Here is a 21528-nt window from a genome sequence, read left to right as displayed (position 1 = left end):
TTTCATTAGTTGTTTCTGGGGTCCGTGAAGCCCTTGGAAAAACAGAGTATCGATTCGTCGCTAAAGTCTTGGGACCACGATGCAGTCGGAACGGAGTTGGCCCGAGCCGGCCCGAGGTGGCCCGGCGCGGCGGTGTCTCCGCAGCGTTATTTCCTTACGTAAGCGCTGCACAGTGCACGGGTCGTTGCTTCGTTCTGTATGTCACCGTATGGCGCGCACGGGAACACCAGTCTGACGGCATTCCATCGTGATTTGCGAACGTTTCGGTAAACGTTCAGCACACCCGTGGTCCCGCGGTGTTTACGTCTGCCCGTTCCAGGGAGGAGAGAAGAACGTTCCGCCACCGCCTCCTCCTCTTCCTCCTCCTCTTCCTCCTCTTCCTCCTCCTCCTCTCCCTCTTCCTCCTCGTTTTCTTTCTCCTTCTTTCTTGCTCGTGGCCCCCATCCGCAGGAATTCCGAAAGAAACCCGGTTCGTCCGAGTACGAGCAATATCGACCGTGATTTCGGGGAATCGAGCCGGATTGCTTCGATTACGATTTTTCACCGAGCGATCCTCTCCTCTCTTTTTCGACACGTGTCTCTCTTGGGCAGCGCGGCTCGGGGGTCACTACGGCTTCTTTTTAGGTGAAGGCCAATCGAGAATCCTCCGCGCTGGCGAACGGATCTACAGGGTGTCCCGTAATTAGAGGAAGGTAGCCTATTATAGGGAGGGCTCTGAATATGGAGCGTTCCAAATTCTATGCAAAAAAGGTGGCCTCTGTCCGAAAATGTTACAATCAATTACAGTGTTGGCCTTTATTCTTGTACGCGAAAAGAAATTCGTGTAAGCGCTGTTGTCAGTGCATCGAGGTTCGACCTTGTAAAATTGTAGATTAGAAAACTTTTCGGTTCTGCTGTGCTCGAGAATTTCTTTTGAAAATTAAATAATTGTGTTTTCTGTTATGTATTAAAAGTTACAATTCTATAAGCTTCTTTTTTCTTAATTTTGATTGATCTGTGTTGCAAGGATGATCTTGTAAATATCTTGGAAATATAGTAAAATAGACATTTCAATCAAATCTGGTGTCTGGTTTCATTTCGTTCCTTATTTATGAAAACCTTAGGAATAAGAGAATTTTATCCAACAGAGGTTTTATCCAGTAGAGGTGTATAAAATTTGCATCGATCAGCAGCGTTTTTTTTTTTAGCACGTATATTTGCGTGTAACAACGCGTGTGCGATTATACAGTGGTATCGATTAGTTTGTCTGGGCGTTGCTTGCTGTTTCTACTCACTGTTTCCACTACGGGAACTTAAAAATTTCTTGACCCGAACGGTTCCGGTAAATTAAATGTAAAACGGAACTGTGTCGAGCGTAATTAAAAATTCTACTTTGTCGATTACTTATACTTTGTCTCGCAGTTTTGCGCTCTACGGACCCTAATTGTACCACAGTCTTGTCTTAGAAATCAGTAAATAGAAACAGAGTGTATTATCGTGTCTCCTATAAGTATTACAGAGTCGTTCGATTTTTTTTTTAGGGATGCGTTTCGCGATACAGTGAATTCTCGATATATGTCAACAACACGGGAGACATAACCTAGCCGTGTTATGTTTACACTCGAGCGTAGCGGTCCCTCACGGGGATACCCCGCGGTAGTGGGGATAATTCCGCGACGTTTATCATCCAGGCCTTGGCGACATATATAGAGAAATCACTGCACTACGTTTTGTCGTGCGTCTCAACGTATTTAGAGACGCTGTCCAGCGCGATGTCGCTCCGAAATTCGTTCGCGTTCTTCAGTCGTCGTTTACGCACCGTCCGTGCCTTGATAGGATTGAATAGATCGGGATCCAGTTCCTCCGATTGTTCCTTGCACGTCAAATTCAGGATCCAACTGGCAACCAGTCCTACCACGAAACTGATCACAGATCCCAGCGGACAGTACCACATGTACGAGATTCGGTAGAGGTAGAAGTATGAATCATCGTTGTTCACCCTGAAAATCGAAATTTTATCAAACTTTACCACTTGTACGACTCGATTGATCCATAAAACTTTAGGAGGTGTAAACTAAATAGAATTAAAAATTTGCTGTTGTCATAACTGCATAAAGTCCGGGTCTCGGTGTCTGGTGATTAGACTGCGAGGATTTTGTACGCAAAATAAAAACTGTCTGCATTAATTGCAAGAAATTTTTTTCTCCCTCGAATAATCTGAATAAGTTGGGAATAATATTGCTTTGGGTTCTTGAGCTCTTTGAACCTTGCTACTGCTTTAAATTGCACCTACTCAGCTTTATCGTAAGCGCATAAAGATCCGCAGCCTGCTCGTGATAAATGTGGCTGATAAAAATCCGAGTTCCCTTACTGGTGATCGAAGTACGACGTGGTCGGCTCCACGTAATCGTAATGTCCAGTAGCGTTGCATCCTGTCACGGACACGTTCAGTTTCGGAATCGGCGGTTTCGGCTGGCCGAATCCCATCCACAGGGAGAAAACGAGACTGGTCAACAGGCCGATCACGGCTCCCTTCTGATTGGCCAACTCCGTGAACATGCCGAGCGTGAACAGACCGAATACTGGCCCGCCAACTACGCCGAAGATCGTCAGAGCGGCTTGAAGCAGCCCGCCAAGGTAACGTCCCATAAACGCCAGCGCTATGCAGGTCAGACCGACTACGAGGGCCAGAAGCTTGCTGACGATGATCGATACGGTCGCGGTGATCTCCTTGCCACTGAACACATTTTAATCGCACGCGGTGTAGCGAAGGCCGTGCCAACGTAATTGCTCATAAAAGATTTTCTTGGCTTTCGAAGTCCAACGGGTCCGCAATCTTCATCGATCTTAATTAGAGTTGTGTGGATCTTTTAGGCGATCCACTAACGAGAACGACTTTATATAACGGTTGATCGGTTCGGCAAAGGTTTGTCTTCGGATCGTGAAGATTGGCGAATCGCTGTTCGGATTCGATAAGATTTGTGTTTCGCAGAAGAAACGTGTCTTTTGAACCTGAAGATCGAGAGACAGATCGCGAGGATTCAAGTGAAATAGAACTAAAGATAGATTCGATACGTGTTTGAAATGGGAACGTGAATAGTATCTGAATCGTTGCGTAATTAATCTGACGATCTCAAGAAATATGTGATCGTATCGGCTACACGTCTGCTGCCATAATAATTATTCGTATATTACACGTGGAGAATATTTCTGATCACGATAGAAAGAAATACGGTGGTAACTCGACTGTCGATCTTTGCGCAAAATAAAAATTGTTTTCATCAATTGCTACAAATAGAAACGAAACAGAAAGTTCTGTTTTTCTTCAATGATTTTCATAGATTGAAAATAGGTTTCAAGAGATATGCACATAGTGGTGTTGTTAGTTTCTTTTTTGCTGGTGAATACGTCAAGGACTTATGAAGGTCAACTTTGATTTTTCAAGTGGTACCACATATTTTTTATCCACCAAGCGATGCAGCTTCAAAAAGATAATTAGTCGGTAAGATATTTTAATTTAAATATTTCGACTCCACTCTCTTACTAATAACTTCATTTATTAAATAATTATTTACGAAAAGGTATCACTGCAACGTCCACTTACATCTCGACATGTTCGGAACCGATAGAATAGTGACGGTTTCACATCTTGTACCATATAAAATGTTTACTTAATCCGAGGTTTTCTTAGCAATATTTAAATTAAAATACCTCTCAAACTAATAATTCTCCGACATACATCGGTTAATACTTTTTCGTAGAGAATGAAACGCCGCGTCGATTGGCGCATAAGAAGTGTACGGTTCTATTTAAAAAGTCAAAGTCGACCTTCATAAGTCCTTGACGCGTCCATCTACAAACTAACAACACCGGTCCGCGCGACTCTTGAAATCTCCATCGAAACATTTCTCGCGCATAATAACAATGCCTTAAATCGAGGTGGTGACATCTCGCGAGACACCCTGTACATCCGATTCGTTATCTATCGTCGACATAGTATTGTGGATCAGCCTGTACGGCCCGTTCGTATTCATCAATTCGACTGGAACGCGGAGCCGTCTGCTCGCTATGCCCCCTTCCAACCGGCATTAAACATTTAATTTCCTATGCCTCCAATCCTCTTCCCCGGCATCCAGCTCTCGGTAATTGACGAGCTGATCATAAGTTCAGTTCATTCTGCGATTTTACGACTCTTACCTTATACGGTATAGGGGTTTGATAAAATCTTCGAGTATAACGGCGGCCAGGGAATTCACCGTGGCGGAGATAGTGCTTAAACCAGCGCTGAAAATCCCAGCTATAAAAAGGCCCGGTATGCCCGGATATCCAGAGAGCATGTCCATTACGTAAAGAGGCATTAATTGATCGTTCGAATTGATCCTTCCGATCGTTAAGGGGTCACAGTCGCGGTATCGCGAGTATATCGCCAGCCCGGAGAAACAGAGGCCCAAAGACATCACGGAAGTTAACGGCCAGCTCCACCACAACGCTGCCTGAGCGCCACGGACATTGCTGAAACATATATATTCAAAAATTTAGTACCCGTCGATTAGCTTCTCGGTCCTGTGTTTCGCAACACGGGACCCAACAGGGTCAGGTTTTCGAATCGCAAACTCAAACCGTACCAGTATACGGTACTCTCTTCGTAACTGTCGCAGAGGTCTCTATCGTAATTGTCAAAATCTTATCTCCACCACTGGCGGTAGGGGTCCCCCTTCGAACCACTCGAGCGGTATACGTATCGGTGAGAGTCACACTAATGCGAATGATTTTTGATTTTCGTTTTATACAACTTTTAACATCGTATTGGTTTCGGGGTTTGTGCAACGAGCGAGAACTACTGTAACGAGAAGTGCAATGAATGAGAACCTACTGCACCGAAAATGGTATCCGCAGCAAGGAACGCGTCGAAGCGACATGCAACGGGCAACATAAGCAGCGGGCTCGGTCATTTTCAGAACACAAAGCGAATGGAATTCGGCCATTACTTTTGCGCGAGCCCGATGAAAATAAAGGTTGTATTGCGCAAAAGTGTGCGTAATTGTAAAATAAAGGAAAGGAAAGGCGAGTTTACGAGCGAGCCGAGTCACACGAGACGATTACGGGTTCATAACCATTACGTTTATAGTATAACCACTTCTTTAAATATTCCCCGTTGAAGAGCGATTATATTGCTGAAGGAATCGGAGGAGTGGATATAATCCGGCAGCGTCCCGGCTAATATCGAGAGGTATCTCATAACGAGAGGATGCTAAAAGTCGCGTCGCGAGGCGTATAGCCGGCAACTTATCGAACGATCGCTACCGTCGGAATGCACGCGAGATGCGGTGATCCTGATAAAGTCGGAGGAAAATTCCTTCGTCCCTCTGTCGTCACGCTACTAGGAAGAGAATCGCGACGGTGCGTCCTAGAAAGAACGTCAACGTTGAACTTGATACGCAACGCAACGCTCCGAGGATTACCGCACGCCGAGCTGCGTGTGATTGCTCGTGGGCATTAATTCGAGATGAAACGCGCACGCCGATCCGCGGCGGCCTATTGTCGTCCGAGAGATTGAAATCACGGTGGCAATCGCGGTTCAATTGACAGACACGAGCGACCATGCTCGTTACAGGAATCATCAACGGGCCAGAATGTCGGTGGAACGATTCTAAAACGAGCTTCGACGACATATTCCCGGCGAATAATTTCACGAAATTGAAATTGCCTGCCGGGGACACAATAAATTATATCTCGGGCAAAGTGAAAGATATTTTCGAGATAGTAACACTGAACCTACCAGTTGAACTGATCGAGGATTATTTATTTCAGAATTGTTGAAATTGAGAAGACTCTTTCATAGGAAATGATTAAACTCTCAGAGACAAAACCGTCCCCACCGTAGCGCCCACTGTCCACTGAAAGAGGGTTTGGTGGGAGAAGCAGGCGATCGAGGGGCCCCTACCGCGCCCATTGCTGCAGTAGAACCTCGTTTACCTGAACACTGAAACATGAAAGTGCGTGTAATAGAACAGTTCTTCAAATTACTGATTTGTACAATAAACAGTGTTTCAAAAGAATTACCAAAGATCGAGCTATTTAAATTTGAAGCATGTTAGGATCGACTTCAGGTGTTCGGATAATCGACATAGTACTGTACCATAATGAAAATAATAAAAAGTTTAGATAAGCTCAATCGTCTTATTCTTGTACGGCAACGCATGTCAGTCAGTTTTTATGCTCGGTAGGTTTAGTGTTAAAAACATATTATTCCCCCTCGCTAATATTTTACAAAAGCGATAAACCTTTTACGTGAACTTAATAACAGGGTAGACGACAAACCTGTTTTATTTTATCGAATTGTTTATGTGGAATGTAATGACAGTAATTTGTGGATTAGGTATAGCATTTTAACTAGCGCGTTTCATAATATTTTACGAGCCAGAATATTTTTACGGTGCCCGTCCGATGGGAACAACTTTCCAAAGTAGTCGCAACTTGTTGCCCACTCGACAGCGATTTTCGAGAGATCATTTTCGGCTGTGCTCTGAGCTCGCCCTCGATAACATAATCTAATAATAGTAAAAGAAGATTTTTAAACTTCCATTCGGTCAGCACAATTATTGAAAAGCCTACTAACCCTTTCCATTTGAACTCGAAAACCAGATGATTTCGTACGACCTAGGCTATTTCCATTCTATATGATTTTCTTTTCATTGTATGCATAGTTAAATACGAACAAATTAAATAACGCAAACAATATTTTCGATGGTATAACAATTTTTAGAGGCGCCTCGGAGTCATCGTTCGAGTGCTAAGGGTTAATAGGCTTCCGGTAGATAAAGCGTTAAAAGAACAAGACCTTCGTCACGTCCTCCATTTTGACTATCTTAGTCATCGACGTCCACTTCTGATGAAGATAATGGAAGCGGCTGAAGAGTCTACGTCCCGAGCACTTAAATAATATCCAATTATTTTCTGGCGATTCATAATGACAGCATTTCTGCATTTTTATACTCTTCGACGTTCTACTTTTTACCGTTCCGATTCATTAACAAAGATGATACAAAAACGGCTCCCCATTTGGTCACTCGCGTATAAAACAATCGCGCCTTGTTTTAATTGACACGTTGGCTGCCACGCCGCTGCCCGTGAAAGGTGGAATACAAAATGAGGATAATTTATTTTACGGTGCAAGGATAGAAGACGCGGGATTTCTTATGGCTGCACCGCGGACTCTATGCATATATGACCAAAATTAACAGGTGAGATATGAAACTGTGAAGACGTTAAACGAATTTTTATTATGCATAAAGATCCGCAGTTTAATTATACTTGTCACTTTCTACTTTACCACTTCAGTTTGCTTAATAGGTTGTAACTGGACCGCGGATTTTATGCATTTATGACAGGAATGAGTGAAATTCTAAGCAGTAGAAAGACTAAAAGAATTTAAGGGTATCGCTATACTGTACTCAACATGCCAGACATGGTCCCAAGAGAGTATCATCCGCGCAGTCGCCAGTAATCAACCTACTGGCAGAGAGAGAGGGTAATTTTTCCCCCTCAATTCGTGCTCCCTCCCCTCATCTGGCCACACTCTGTACATCCACACTCCACAGGAGTTTGTTAGGGGACCCATAACTAAGAAGAGTCCATTAGGGTTGTCTCCCCACTCTAGCTTCCCCTTCCACAACGCTGTTCCCCCACGCTTCCGTCACGGTCCGGTCACGTGACGCGCTTCGTCTCTGTCGTGCATGCGTCACAATGTCACGTGACCGATCCGGTTCTGGCAAAGGAGGGGTAGCTCCTTCCCCTCGATTCGAGTCACTAACAAAGTCATCGAATTTATCTGCGCGCCAAATATACGCAGCGTGGCAGTCAAACCGTTAAACTAACAAGAATAATAATCTGCCGACAATTTCGTCAGCGAAGATGACGAAAGGAAGCATCCTCCGCAGAACTGTGACGTCGATTGACGTCAGTTAATTACGGAATACCGGTGGATGCCGATGATTCTCGATATCTCGCGGCATACCGCGTACACGCGCACAGGCGCAGGTACACCGGGTAGAAAGTCAACGGCGGGTACTCACCCGATGGTTAACATTCTCTGAACTTGAACTTGATTGGCGCCGTACAAGGAGAGGTAGGTGAAGAAACCGCCAAACGTCAGGCTCCACCAGGTGTGTCGTACCGTTGGGTCCATTGAAATGCTGAATGAATGTACATGCAATTGTCAGTGTCGATACGGCTTGAATCCCTTGTAAAATGAATGTTACACGCTCGATGGATTATTCGAAAGTGTGCTAACCGCATCGCGCCTCCCGCGAACAATCGCGGCGTGCCGTTCACAGCGATTTACGGTGTAACGCCGGCGAGCAGATCAATTCTAGGATACACGCGATCATTCGTTTCGCTGATGGTTCTATCGTTGCCGGTTGTCGAATGCGAATCGATCAAGAATTTCATGAAAGAACAATTTCGTCGGCGGATCGGTACTTCAGTTAGAATTTTGGCCAGATTTTCGAGAAAACGCGCCACTGTGCGCCGCGCCGCCGCCAACTCGAAGAGCATCGGCGCCGCGCCGCGTAACAGGTTTTACGAGAGCGTAGGAAAGCCTTGAGAACCGGCGAGATGGACACTCACTTGTCAAATTCTACCCGCGATCCCTCTCGCGCGATCTCCCAGACCTGACCGAGGCTCCCGACGTTCACGGTCGCGGTGACGATCACCAGGATAACGGACACCAGCATCAGCAGGCTCTGAAATACGTCGGTAACGAGGACTGCCTTGATACCGCCGATCGTCGAATAAAACGTGCAAACCAATCCGATGCCGATTACGCTCGCGGTCGTTGAGATACCTGTGGTAGCCTCGAGAGCCAACGCCGGCGCGTATAGTACCACCCCGCTGTACAGAAACAGTTGCAGCAGGAACGCGAAGCTGGCCGCCGTCCTCGCGGCCGTTCCGAACCGTTTCTGCAAGTACTGCAAACAACACAACGACGTTGCCGTGAATAGTCTACCCATCGGTGATCGCCCCCGATACGACCACTATTTTTATATCTTTCGGAGGATCGTCCTTCGCGAACTAGAGGAAAGTACAGTAGTCTCTCCGTAACTGTCGCATCGCTGAGCGCCAGTTATAGTAGAGGCGCTACGTTCTTTGTAGTGTGTCGAAAGTGGAGAAGGATGAAAAAGAAAGAGGGACACCGATGGTCAGAGTCGCCGGATCAGGGGAATCGACTCGATTCGAGGGGAACAAGTTACCCCCTCTCTGCCGGTACCGGATCAGTCACGTGACATCGTGACGAAAGCGCGGGGGAACAGCGGCGAATAAGGGGAAGGGAGAGTGGGGGAACAGCGGCGTAGAAGGGGAAGGGTAGAGTGGCAGACAAGCTTAATTTGTGCATTATCTGGCGTTATCTGGCATTGTCTACCTCTGCTGAGGTGCGACGCTTCGACTCTCTGCCTCTCTTTCTTTTCCCTTCGCCGCCCTCTTTCACGCCCGACACTAATACATAGACAGCGGATCTTCATGCAAAATAAAAATTGTTGACTTGAATTGCAACGAGCTGGTCAAATAGAAATTTATTTTAGCAAATTGAAAATAATATAATATAATAGTATATTTAAATTTTTCTAATATTTTTGTTACTTAAAATTACACCTACCAATTTTTGTCATGAATGCATAAAATCCGCAGTCTGTTAATACATCACACGACAACTCAACTTAAAGAAGTTTTACCGATTTCTCAAACGGGAACTATCGGGAAGGAATTCTTTTTTCTAAAAATTATCGAGCGCAATGGCCAACTTACGTGACAACAAGTATATTGTAAACAAATGACATCGCTTTGCCAAAGATTGCTCTTGAAAACGAGCAGGTTATTGAACGTCAACATTATGAATTTAAGGAATGAGATAAGCAATAATTAGCAATAGAAATTGTTTAACACTAGGTTTACTCGACCCGTCAAAATGATGGGTTCTAATATTTGTAATTTACAATTATTGACATTGTAAAGATATACCCGTGAGGAATTATTAAACAAATTTACTTTTTTGGGTATATACTATTTTAAAAAATGGATAAAAATTTGGACACACACGTTTTTATTATTTTTGTAAAGCACTTTTAAACTTAAATGTAGTGTTAAAATTGGTGGCGATCAAGGGAACTGTCGTGAATTTCTAGCAAACGCTTGAAACAACATAGTTGTTGGAAATGGAATAGGAAAAATTAGGAGAATGTTGGGTTCGATGGTCGGCGTGTTAAAGAGGAAAAAGAGGACTCACCTCGAAAGTGCTAGTCGTCCCGAGCTTGAAGAACACCGGCACGTAGAAATAAGCCACGAATGGCGTCGCCAACCCGTAGGCAAGATTGATCACAGCGTACTGGGTGCCATAAACGTAATTTTCTGAAGTCACTCCCAACACGCTGACCGCGGACAGGTACGAGACCGTTAGCCCTATTGCGACCGGCGCGACTCGCATCGATCTGTTCGCTAAATAATATTCCTAAATCATACATCGCAATTAGAAGACAGTCGGTTGCTCTTTATGCAAATCGAAGGCGCTCCAGAAATGATGTAGACGAGACCGGGGTGGGTTGTAACGTGATCAAAATTGTCTGAACGACGAATCTGTCAACTCGTTTCAATGAAACCGACGTTGACAATGTCTCCAAACCGCTCTCGCATCATGCCAGAAAATTTTAATCATGCTACAACCTATCCTCGTCTCCCCTACCATTTTCTTATAATTTAAAACTTTCTAGGGTCGAACAATATCGTTTTGGAATACTAGTAGGCAAGAAGAGGGAAAAGTCGTAAATGAACTGTATCTATACAGTGTCTACTCGATAATTGTCCAAAACACGGGTCTGGCCAGGGACAATTACCGGCTAGAACGTAGAAAAGAACAGCGAAGCTCGAGAGGCCCTTCACGGAGTGTACCCCGCGGTAGAAGGGATAGTTCAGGGACGATTATGCGCTAGATATTTGGGACATTTATCGAGCAGAGACTGTATTATGTGGTTTATATATAGCATGAATTATTTTTTAAAAATTTGATTTCCAACGAGAGTAACCCAAGTCACGGTAGGAAAAGGTGGTCGACAAGACTGCGTGATTTAAAATTGGAAAAACATTTTAGTCTACTTACGTCGGTCGATTTCTGTTTTCCACCGGTCAGCCAGTAATACACACCGATTCCCGAGCTGATCAGCAACGTGACCACGATCACAGCGTAATCAGCCACCCCCAGGATAGCCATGATCCGCTCTGGTTTCTAGACGAATTCGACGAACGATGGACCACGACTGAACACTTGTGCACAGCTTGTTTCGATTATCTGATGTACCAATTAAGTACGCGACGGCTCGATCATCGCTGACCGAACACCATCCAGCCTCTTTCTATTATTCACGCAACGATCTCGAATGGTAGCCTCCGCCGTCCACGGCACTGCTGAAAAAAATTTTATATCTGAGGTCAGTCTGCAGAAAAAAAAAAAAATAAAATACATACGAATTTTATACACCACAGTGCACGCGGAGAATCGATGACATTCTGCCGCCAAATTGTTACAATATTCGAGAAAAGAGCTGCGCTTTGCGTTCGATAAAACGTTTTAACGCAGCGAAAGAAATGCTGCTTTTGTTCCCCTCCACCCCAATCAGAAACGAACGAAGACTATTACTCACCTAAATGATCAGGCATTTTGGAGCGGACATTTAAGAGCGCGTTCCCTTCCCCGTTCCTCGAGCAGAACGGCAACTGACGAATTCCAATGGTAGTTCTGGCTCGGGCCACGTTTCTTTATCGAATTCGATCGTCAAGATGGTCGTGTCGCCGACGACGCGACACGTTCGATCGCGCGGAGACGAGCTCTCGCTTTCGATTGTTCGTTATCGAGGCGGAATCGTTTCCGATTTGCTTGGGCGCGTTGCTCGCGCGGGTATTTTTATTCCGCGGCGCGAAATCGATACGCTCGAATTGCCGGTTACGCGTGAAATTCCCGACACACGAAACTCGCGGCGAACTTATTGTTAGCGATTCGGTTCGAAAGACGACGGTGTTCTGGGATGGCACGGCGGAGGACAGATTAAATGACTGATAACCGAGATATCAGCATTAAATTTAAGATCTGGAAATGAAGTTCGTTCGCTTTTATCTACGATAGTCGCACGGTTTTATCAGATAGTGCGAGGAGCACTTCGGCAGTTCCATGCCAAATCCATGCCAACGCCATGCCTTGTTCATGGTTTCAAGAATCGAAAGTCTTTTCGAGGCGACAGAGAAATAATTAAAGTGCTCGCGAACAATAATTCCCGAGTGTTATAAACCTACCACATTGCAACGATCGTCTGAACATCGGAGCGTACATTTTTAAAGCTGGCATTATTGAATTCAATGGAGGAGGTAAAAAGTCTACACGACTACTGAGCCAGAGTTACGATCTGGAGATTACGGTTATAAAGTTTATCGCGAAGACAAAGTCGGGGGACACATTTGGATTTTTCCAATCGTCGCAATTCCAAAGCCGGCTATATAATTTCTAAGATCGGTTCGCGAACGCGAACGGCTGGGTATGTAAAACAACATTTTCTCGGTCGAATAAACATAAAACTTAAGCGCTGAAAGAAGAGCGCGCCGATCATGGTAATCGCGCTCGATTGCGTTCTTGGCTTAACGATTTGCCGATCTGTATGTATAATGTATAGTTGTCTCGAGGTCCGAGTCCGCGAAATGACAAAATCAATATTCTACTATAGTTCTTTGAGAGCTGTTATTATCGAATTCGAGGAAAGGGAGGAATTTGTACACGGTAACATCGACGACTCGAAATTACAGTTATTCGGTGTGCCGGAAATATTAAGTGAAAGACTGCGCCGGACAATTCGATTTTTTTTTTTTTTTTTAATAAGTCACGTTCATGAAAGCGCTTCCATTCCAAAAGGTAATGCACGACTCTTAATATACGACGCAGGTGGAAATTCTCGGTGTAAGGAAACATTCTGCTTCGGCACCGAAATATAAAATGAACAAGAAGCGGAGATAAAAGGTGAATATAAATAATTTCGATGACCGTTTTCCTGCCAGCAATCCAATAAAACCGCGTCGTGTTTCAGCCTCGTGGACGAGAGAAGCGTGTTTATATAAAATGCTCCTTCCTTTTTCTTTTTCATCAGGTGACATAGAAATCGTTATGTAAGAAGGGACAAGACGAAGTGCACGCGTAAAAGAATAATTTATCGCGCTATTGAATATGTAATTTCGAAGAAACACCGTTGAAATAGGGATAGGACAGTAGGATACGTTAAGCTCGAGTCCATTCTGACAGAAACGGTCCGATAAAACTAGTCGTTTCAAGTTCCACCTTTCCGGAATGACGCGCTATGAATTTTCGATTGATATATGTATTTTACGCGTACGGAACTCGTTAAATCGCTATACTCGTACGCTGCACAGTGTAAGATAAAGCAGCCCCGTAAACTGTACTCGAGCGACTCTTCGAGTGAAAAAGTTTATCGCAATTGCACAGGGCATTGTAAAATGCCGAGCACGCGATCCAGAAAATTGGTAAACAATACCGCAGAAATTAATGGTAAATTGATCGCGCCAACGAACATTTTTCTGGCGCGCTAACGTTTCTGTCGGCGCTGCGATAAACCCGATCTTCCCACGTCCCACTTCGCAACAATGTCACGATGAGTTGCAAACAGTATAAACTTTTTGCCATTCTTATTATCCGGATTCGAGGCTGGATACGAAGTGTCTACAGCACCATAAAAGCAGAACCGGCAAAAACTTCAAATTACAGCTGCGCACTCTACAGGAAGCATTTAGTCGCAAGGTAATTCATCTTCTCGCATCGGAGACCTTATACTTATACAATCATAGAAATTGTAGTGATTCGAAAACACGCGGCAGTATCCTTAATGTTGGCAAAAATATCGAACTTCAATCGGTGGCTCTTTTGCGTTTTCACCTCTGAAATAATCTTAGTTCTGAAATAAAAATAAACATTAGAATAGTCCGTACACATTGCAAGGCGACTCTGCACCTTCGTTTCGATACACATTGACGTAAGCAACTTGCCGCAAAATTGACCTCGAGCTTGAAAATTCAAGGTCAAAAATCGAAAATTTTTTTTCAACTGCATCTCGCTCTACTCATCGCGAGGATCAACTTCGCGAGGGGTACCGTAGGTCGCAAATGATCCGTTTTCCCGGAAAATGATGTCAAAGTTCAAATAATTCTTTCATTATTCACAACGTCCTTTAACGATCTCAATCAGCTACAACTGGCAGATATTTTTAAATTCTCTTGATCCGTCCATTAAATTACTCATTTCGGGGGAAAAATCGCGCAAATAATATTTTAAGCGTCGGGGATAAAAGTAATCGGCACGGGGCCCGGCTGGAAACATAGTCACCGACGAGCTACGGGCAGTAGACGCAAGTTTGTTTTCGCGATCGTTATTATCAGATAGAAGGCGAGGAGTTAGGAGCCTGTGCGACGGCGACACCGGCGAATCGAGGCCCGGGAGGATTACAGTTATAAAGTGTACCGCAAATATTAAGTCAAAGACCATAGATATCGGATCTCGCATAGGTCTCGGCAGTCTTTACGGTACCGGCGACAACCATTTTCCGCGTGCTATCGTGTAATGCGTTGTTTGCACGACAATGGCTTCTTATGGAGCCCGGGCTTATGCAGGATCGCGGCTATACAAACCTACGCGTTGAACGTGCGCGCACGCACTTCCGCGTTCCCGTATCCTTTAGCCACGAGCGCGGGTGTCTCTCGCGATTATCGTCGAAATAAATTCCACGGTAACCTATGGATCTTCTCCTCCTCTTCTTCTTCGGGTTCTTCGTTGCTTTTTTTCCCTTTCACTCGCATTAGAATAGAATGCGAGAAGAGGGAAAGGCCGCGAGGAACGCGTTCTGCATCCTCGAAAACGTGTACGCGAGTGTAATACCACCCCTGGCAGAGAGCATTCGATCAAAATCGGCAACGTGACCGCTGTACAGTGATTTCTCTACATATGTCGCCGAGGGCTGAATCATCAACGTCGCGGAATTATCCCCACTACCGCGGGGTATATTTCGTGAGGGGCCTCGGACGCCGAGGAGTGTAAACATAACACGGGTCGGGTATGTCTCCTGAATGACACACGACGCTGGCAGGAGCCGTGTTGTTGACATATATCGAGAATTCACTGTGGTTTTCTTTTCACCCGGCCCGTGTCGCGGGCGTTTCGGACGAAAGCCCGCTAATAACTGTGTAAACAAATCACACGAATTTCATGTGGACAAACTTGTTTGTCCCCGGCGAACAATTCCACGGGGACATTAGGGATTCCACGGTGGGTGCCAGTTAGCGCCAGTTCGCTCGTCACGAACCAGTCGCGCGACACATTAAGGTGTGTAGAACGTGCCAGGCCAAGATGCTAGACAATTACATAAACCACGGTGGGCTATTGTTACCTAAGCAACGAATCGTATTAAGTCGGACGTTAATGTCCCGACATTCAATCATCCCGATAACTATCTGAAACGTCGCGATCAGGAATCTTGTCGCGTTACGTTTCAGACTTTATTACCGGCCCGGCATGGGCCACGCATTTACAGCATGAATGACGGCGGGAAGCGTAATGGATTGGGGACTTTAACCTCTCGCCTCGCGATACGTTTTACAGCCGCGTTTATTCAAGCTACTTTATTAATAATTTACCGTACGAACGAACTCGTCGCCATGCTTATTCCGATGGTCGAACCTCCGTGGGCACAGCTGTTTGTGTCTAGGAAATTTCACTTTTCAATCCTTGGAAAGGAAAAGAAGGGGAGACCGTTTTTCCGGGATTTAATCCGCAAAATTTGTAGTTTTCATCGATAACGGTATTGAAGTAGAATCAGTGTTCTAGAATTTTTCAGATTTCTTGAAAGCCAAAAACAGTGAGAAAATAGCCCCGGACATAAATGACCCAGTCTAGAGATGACGCGAAAAATAAGTGCATGGAGGGTTGAATACTTCAATATAGTACATAATACTCCAGTCAAGACCTTCAAATAAAATCAGTGACGAGAGTGGCATGATGAACTATATACCCAGTGGTTACAAAATCAAGAAGATACTGTACATATATAATTTAAAAATTAATTTAATAAGAAATTACTGTGCATATTTGATCGTGCACGACGCTGTAAGCGATTAACCCTGTAGATCAATCTATTGACCGCATTCTATCTTTGAGAAAGCTATGCAATCTAAATATAATATCTACGTTCCACATCTTTTAAACTATCATTCATGCGATATAATCCAAGTGTTATCGTAAATGTCTACTACGAATCTCTACGAAAATTTCCACTTTCGAACACAATTCGACTAAACTCAAGATAAGGAAAGAATTCGTTTCATCAACTAAAAGATTGTAAAAGATTGTAAAGAAATCGCAATAATGGAAAACAATTAAAATTTTAATAATCATGGTTTTCCTCTACCGAACTGAATCTGTTCCGAATAGTTAAAAAATTTGAAAAAGTGGTTTTGAAGTAGTAAAGTAATCAACAATTTATTCAGGTAACAGGTGCAACTCTTAATACAGCCAATGACATGAGTACTCGTATGAAACTTCTTTGGAATCTATTGGAACGAGTTCTTTCTTGTTGCGTATAATTCAGTAGCCATTACAGTAATAACATAAATTGAATGTAATCCTATCGACGTCCTAAGACTGTTTGTTTCAAAACCGCTTGTTTTTGCCATAACTGCAAAAAATCCGCAGTCTAATGTTAAGTAATTGCTTGACAAGAATGCTGCATCAATCAACGAAGATTAACAAGCGTGTTCTACAATTCGCGAGTAAATGAAGTTTTCCGAGTGATCTTTGTCCCACTTTTTCCGAAAAATCGACCATTATTGCCGTCGCCTAACGGTAAGAGCACGACGGTAAGGAAACGACGGGACAATCGATCAGCTGATCGATGAGTGTGCATAGGGCCACTTTGCGCGCGACAGCCGACCATATAACGTATTATAGAACAAAATGGCTGGATGACTCAGTGGGAAGACAGGTTTCCAGCGAAAATATGCGGCTCGATGGAATCCAGTACACACCGAGCGCGCGGTTTTCCCAGCGCGGAGCGGAGCGGAGCGACGCGACGTGCCAGCGCCTCGGCGACGATAATAAATTTTCCGTATCGGAGCGTCGTTAAGTGGAAATCATTCCGCAATTAAGAACAGGTTGTTCCGCGGATCGAATCGATTACGATCTAATCATCCACTCCTGTAATTTGCCGGCGGATTATTCATAAATCCGTCGATGTGTTTGTGGCCGCGCGGATACTCCGCGCCGGCGCAACGCAGGCATTCCACCGTGGCTTTAACGAGAATGCTAAACCGCAAGGGCAGGAGATCAGGGACTTTAGTGGAATGCGCCGCGTGCACACGCGTGATGCATTCGTCGGCTGCAGCCGCGCTGCGGGTAGGTGGCGGTGACGCGTGGGTCGAATACGGTTCACGAGCGGTGCCATTTTAATGCAAGCGACATCCGCGACAAGTACTGGCTCTACGGTCGCTCCTCTCGTCGAACTATCGGCGCATTCGATCTATTCGATTTTGCATTTTCGATCAAATTCTTCGTTCGCCGTGGCAGACTTTGACTCCGACCGTGCGCGCGCACGCAGGGGACCATTTCTACGAAATAGGTGGAATTAATTACAAAACTTTCGTATCATCAAGTAGATTAAACTTGGGTCTTTTCGTAAGCTAAATACTTCATTAAGATCTCTATATTCTGATTATACAGGACTATGCAAATCTATAGCTCGCCGTAAAAAATATTTCAAATAAAACATACTCTGTTTCGGGGGAGATATTTTATCACAAGTGTCCTCTAGGTGGACATGCTTCCGAGATTTCAAGGTGACCTCTGTTGTTTTTACGGATCTGTACACTTTTATTTAGGCAAGCGTGTAGCCTACTCCGAGATGAATTCACTGACCTACAACACTCTTGTCTTCCAAGGTCACCCAAGGTCACTTAGTGCAATTCCAAATTTAGCTTATCTAAACGGAAGCACCTAGGGTAGATTTTGGACCACTATAAGACGTCTCCCACCGAAACAGAGTAAGTTTTATATTAAATATTTGTTACAACGAGCTATAGTCTGGTAAATGCGTGCGAAACTTCGAATGCGATGCTCTGTATGTACACTGTACTGGTTTACAGTTTTCGTGAGACCCGTCCATCTTGCTCCACCTAGTTATTAATTACAAAAGAACAGAATTTATCTGCGTTCTGAACGAAAGGCACAATATTCGTGTTTAACAAATTCGTTACTACTTACTATACATCGAGTGGTTCAGGAAAGTCTGAAAATAACTGGGCCGACCGACTAGCGACAGTTGCCTAGTTACTTTCCCCTAGCGAGGCGTGCGCATCGGCGCTTGTAACTGTAGGTAACCGGACCTAACTGTATGCAAATGAAAACGTAACGTGATCGCGGCGTCGATATCCGCGGCACGATTGCTCGTAATCTTTCCGTACGGTGCGAAATGGACGTTGCATATCGCGGTTACTGTCTCAGGAACGCGAACCAGTAAATACATCTCCCGTGTCATCCGCGAACCGCGGGAGCCTGGGTAATTAGACCTACGCGAGGAATGCGGTTTTCCCACCTCGCAGCCTCTTCCTATCCGCTCTCGTTCATCTTCCGCCGAGCGTGGAGAGCGGAGAAATCCAGAAAGGGGAGGAGACGGAGAAAGCATCAATCGACACGCACTATACCACGCCGGACAGGCTTCGTTGAAACCTCGATGACTGCGGAGCAACGTGGCGGGAGGTTCCAATTGAATTTCGCCGAAACGTATAAATGCCGAATTACACTAATCTCGTGTCAAAGTTGATGAACATATCACACGAAAAATTGGGAGAAATTGTTAACGTTTTGAAACAAATTTGAGGCTTTTGGAAGGCTCTATAATACTAAACATAACTCGTCAAAATTAATCGACTGAACATTCAACAAATAGCACGTCTTTCAGAAAATACAGGGTGTTTCACCTAACTCGAGCATCTAAAATATCTCGCTTGCTTTTTACAATAGGAAAAAATTTCAGAGGAAGACATTAGTTGGTTCAGTAGGGCAAATATTATGGTAGGCAAAAGAATTTGTTCAAGGTTATATTTTTTGAGATTTCAAGGTCATGGAAGTTTTTTAAATGGAATGATATATTTTTATGATCGCTATATCATAGCCAAGGTCAAGACGAATCCAACGACCTTCACGTGACCTTGAGTTTGTTATCACCATCGATTCCACACCATACATTTACACTCTATGGATGCTGGTGTTCAACTTGTCGGTCATTTCGAGTTTTCAGTGCACCAATAATGCTTATTATGTAACCAATACAAAAGTTTCGGCATCTTCTACAGTAGCACGCTTTGATCGTTTTCTGTTCAGTGATTTAATACTCCCCGTTTTGCAAAACAATTGAACTATGCGGTCAAAACTTTGTAGAGAAGAATGATTTCTCTCACGGTATTTTTCTGCGTACAGTTGAAATTCTTGTACTGAGTTATTTTTTGCCTCACCATAAACTAAAAACACGTCTATCTTTTCTGCATCACTGTACACCATCGTTTCAGAGAAGTAACGTTATCTTTCACAATCGAATAAGTCCCGATGAATTTCCGGAAACGTACCGATTAGGGTCACCGAAACGAGAAGAATTTGTATCAGTGTTTACAATTTATTGTGAGCGTGTTTACAGTCATTAATCATGGTTCAAGAACATTTCTCGAAACCCTAGTGGGATCATGTCATCGTTATTTCACTACTTACGTCAAGTGTCCTACTTTTATGAATTTCTCGTACTCAAGGTCACGTGAAGGTCATAACGTTACAGGTTGTTGGACCTTGGCTATCATGTATCGATAATAAAAATATATCATCCCATTTAAAGAAACTTCGATGACCTTGCAATCTCAAAAAATATAACCTTGAACAAATTTTTTTCCCTATCATAATATTTGCCCTGCTGAACCAACTAATGTTTTCCTCTGACTATCGATCTGTATATCGAGTTTCGTATATCCGATTTTACGCTTCAGATTTGACAATAAATTCGTATATTTCGTAAAGATTGTGCTAGTGTTGCAAATCACACGTTTTTCTGATGTTTCAGACCATTTTTTTTCCTTTTGATTTCGTACTACGAAAATTGGACTTTCTTGCATTGTCCCGAACACCGTGGCAATCGAGCTGTAGCAGGCCCGATGTCGTTAAGCCCGGCGACAAAGATGGACGTGGATGAGAGGCGCTCCTTTCGTCGTCCTTCCCGGGGAAGGCTCGTTCTCTGTCCCCCGTTGGTAGGTTGCTGGGTAATTAGATTTGTACGCGCGGGCCGGATCGCCGCCGAGAAAAGGACGAGAAGAGTGGCGAGAGTGCGCAAGACTCGGTTACTCATGCCACTGGAATGTAGTTCACATGTAGTTCATGTTTATATACCGCCGCCTACGTGCATGCACGTCGCACTTCGTCGAACGATAAAACCAGTCGCCGGCGCTCCCGTCGCGGATCGGAGCGGATCCGATCTCCCGGTTCTTTTCATCTTTTCATCCCTGCCGATCCTCGGAACCGGCCGCTTTCCGATTCGCCGCGCATTCGGCATACGAATGGCATCCCTCTATCTCTCGAATCGCTTTTTCCTAAGGCCCGAGCTTTCCGTATCGATCGGCGGAGGTGCATTTAATCGTCGGTCCGCCGCGAAGACAACCGGCGCGGCGGCGTCGCTCGCGGAATCCCAATGAGAGTTCAAAGGACTCGCGATCCTGCTAGACACCAGGCCTGCCCGCTGGAAACGAATGTCCCTGTCGTCGCGTCGCGTCTCTGCTAACGAAGTTTTCTGCGGATTTTCTTCTCCGCCGATCAGGCGGATAATTAACCTTTCGAGGACCGGGATTTAAATCGCCAGAATGCTGGTTCAATGTTACCCAAACCTACTTCAAGTATTATCGTCTCAAAAGTCCTGCAATCCCAAAAATGTTCTACTTCCATGAATGGGATTACTCCCGATGTCATTTGAAGTAACTTTTTCCTTTGCGAAAATGTTCTCCGCGGCTTTGTTAAGGAGTTATTAACGAAAAACACGGACCAATCGAAGCGCGGTTACAGGGGACCGATTCCGGCTCGGCCAATGCCAATACCGCGCTCAGCGGGCCTGTCGTAGCCGCGCTCCGATTGGTCCGTGTTTTTCCTTAATAACTCCTTAACAAAGCCGCGGAGAACAATTTCGCAAAGGAAAAAGTTACTTCGAATCACCTCAGGAATCACCCCTTTCAAGGAAGTACATTTGTGGACACCCTGATTCTCCGGCCCGGAAGAGTAAAGGCAATGTTAAAAATGTTGGAAAATACGTTTCGCAATAAGTTTATTTTTTTATAAAAGTTTCTCCGGTCCTCGGAGGGTTAAACAGCCCCCGACGACGCGCGAGCTTCTCGATCAGAAACGCGAACGATTTCCCTAACGAGCAATGTTCCTCGAGT

At 44.6% G+C, this 21528-nt stretch overlaps 2 protein-coding genes across 7 annotated transcripts in view; one reads left to right on the top strand and one right to left on the bottom strand.

The window, feature by feature from the left end:
- The window catches only part of LOC143355583 (protein expanded), a 143813-nt gene that overhangs the window by 56354 nt on the left and 65931 nt on the right, over nt 1-21528 (top strand). The gene's annotated exons all lie outside the window — the stretch shown is intronic.
- The window catches only part of LOC143355592 (putative sodium-dependent multivitamin transporter), a 66125-nt gene continuing 45667 nt past the window's right edge, over nt 1071-21528 (bottom strand). The window contains exons 1-8 of one of the 5 annotated variants that reach the window (XM_076790549.1): nt 11670-11807; nt 11129-11433; nt 10262-10483; nt 8608-8948; nt 8055-8174; nt 4177-4491; nt 2351-2716; nt 1071-1979 (exon numbers count right to left, since the gene is read on the bottom strand). In XM_076790549.1, coding sequence (XP_076646664.1) covers nt 1703-1979; nt 2351-2716; nt 4177-4491; nt 8055-8174; nt 8608-8948; nt 10262-10483; nt 11129-11239 — 1752 coding nt within the window. In that variant the 5' untranslated portion in view covers nt 11240-11433; nt 11670-11807 and the 3' untranslated portion in view covers nt 1071-1702. Of the gene's footprint in view, nt 1980-2350; nt 2717-4176; nt 4492-8054; nt 8175-8607; nt 8949-10261; nt 10484-11128; nt 11434-11493; nt 11511-11669; nt 11808-21528 lie in introns of those variants that run through there. The other 4 variants (XM_076790548.1, XM_076790551.1, XM_076790546.1 and 1 more) reach the window with 4 other exon arrangements.

The sequence above is a fragment of the Halictus rubicundus genome, chromosome 7 (assembly GCF_050948215.1).
Source record: "Halictus rubicundus isolate RS-2024b chromosome 7, iyHalRubi1_principal, whole genome shotgun sequence".
NCBI classification, from domain to species: Eukaryota; Metazoa; Arthropoda; class Insecta; order Hymenoptera; family Halictidae; genus Halictus; species Halictus rubicundus.
This window is presented reverse-complemented; position numbering and strand designations above follow the sequence as displayed.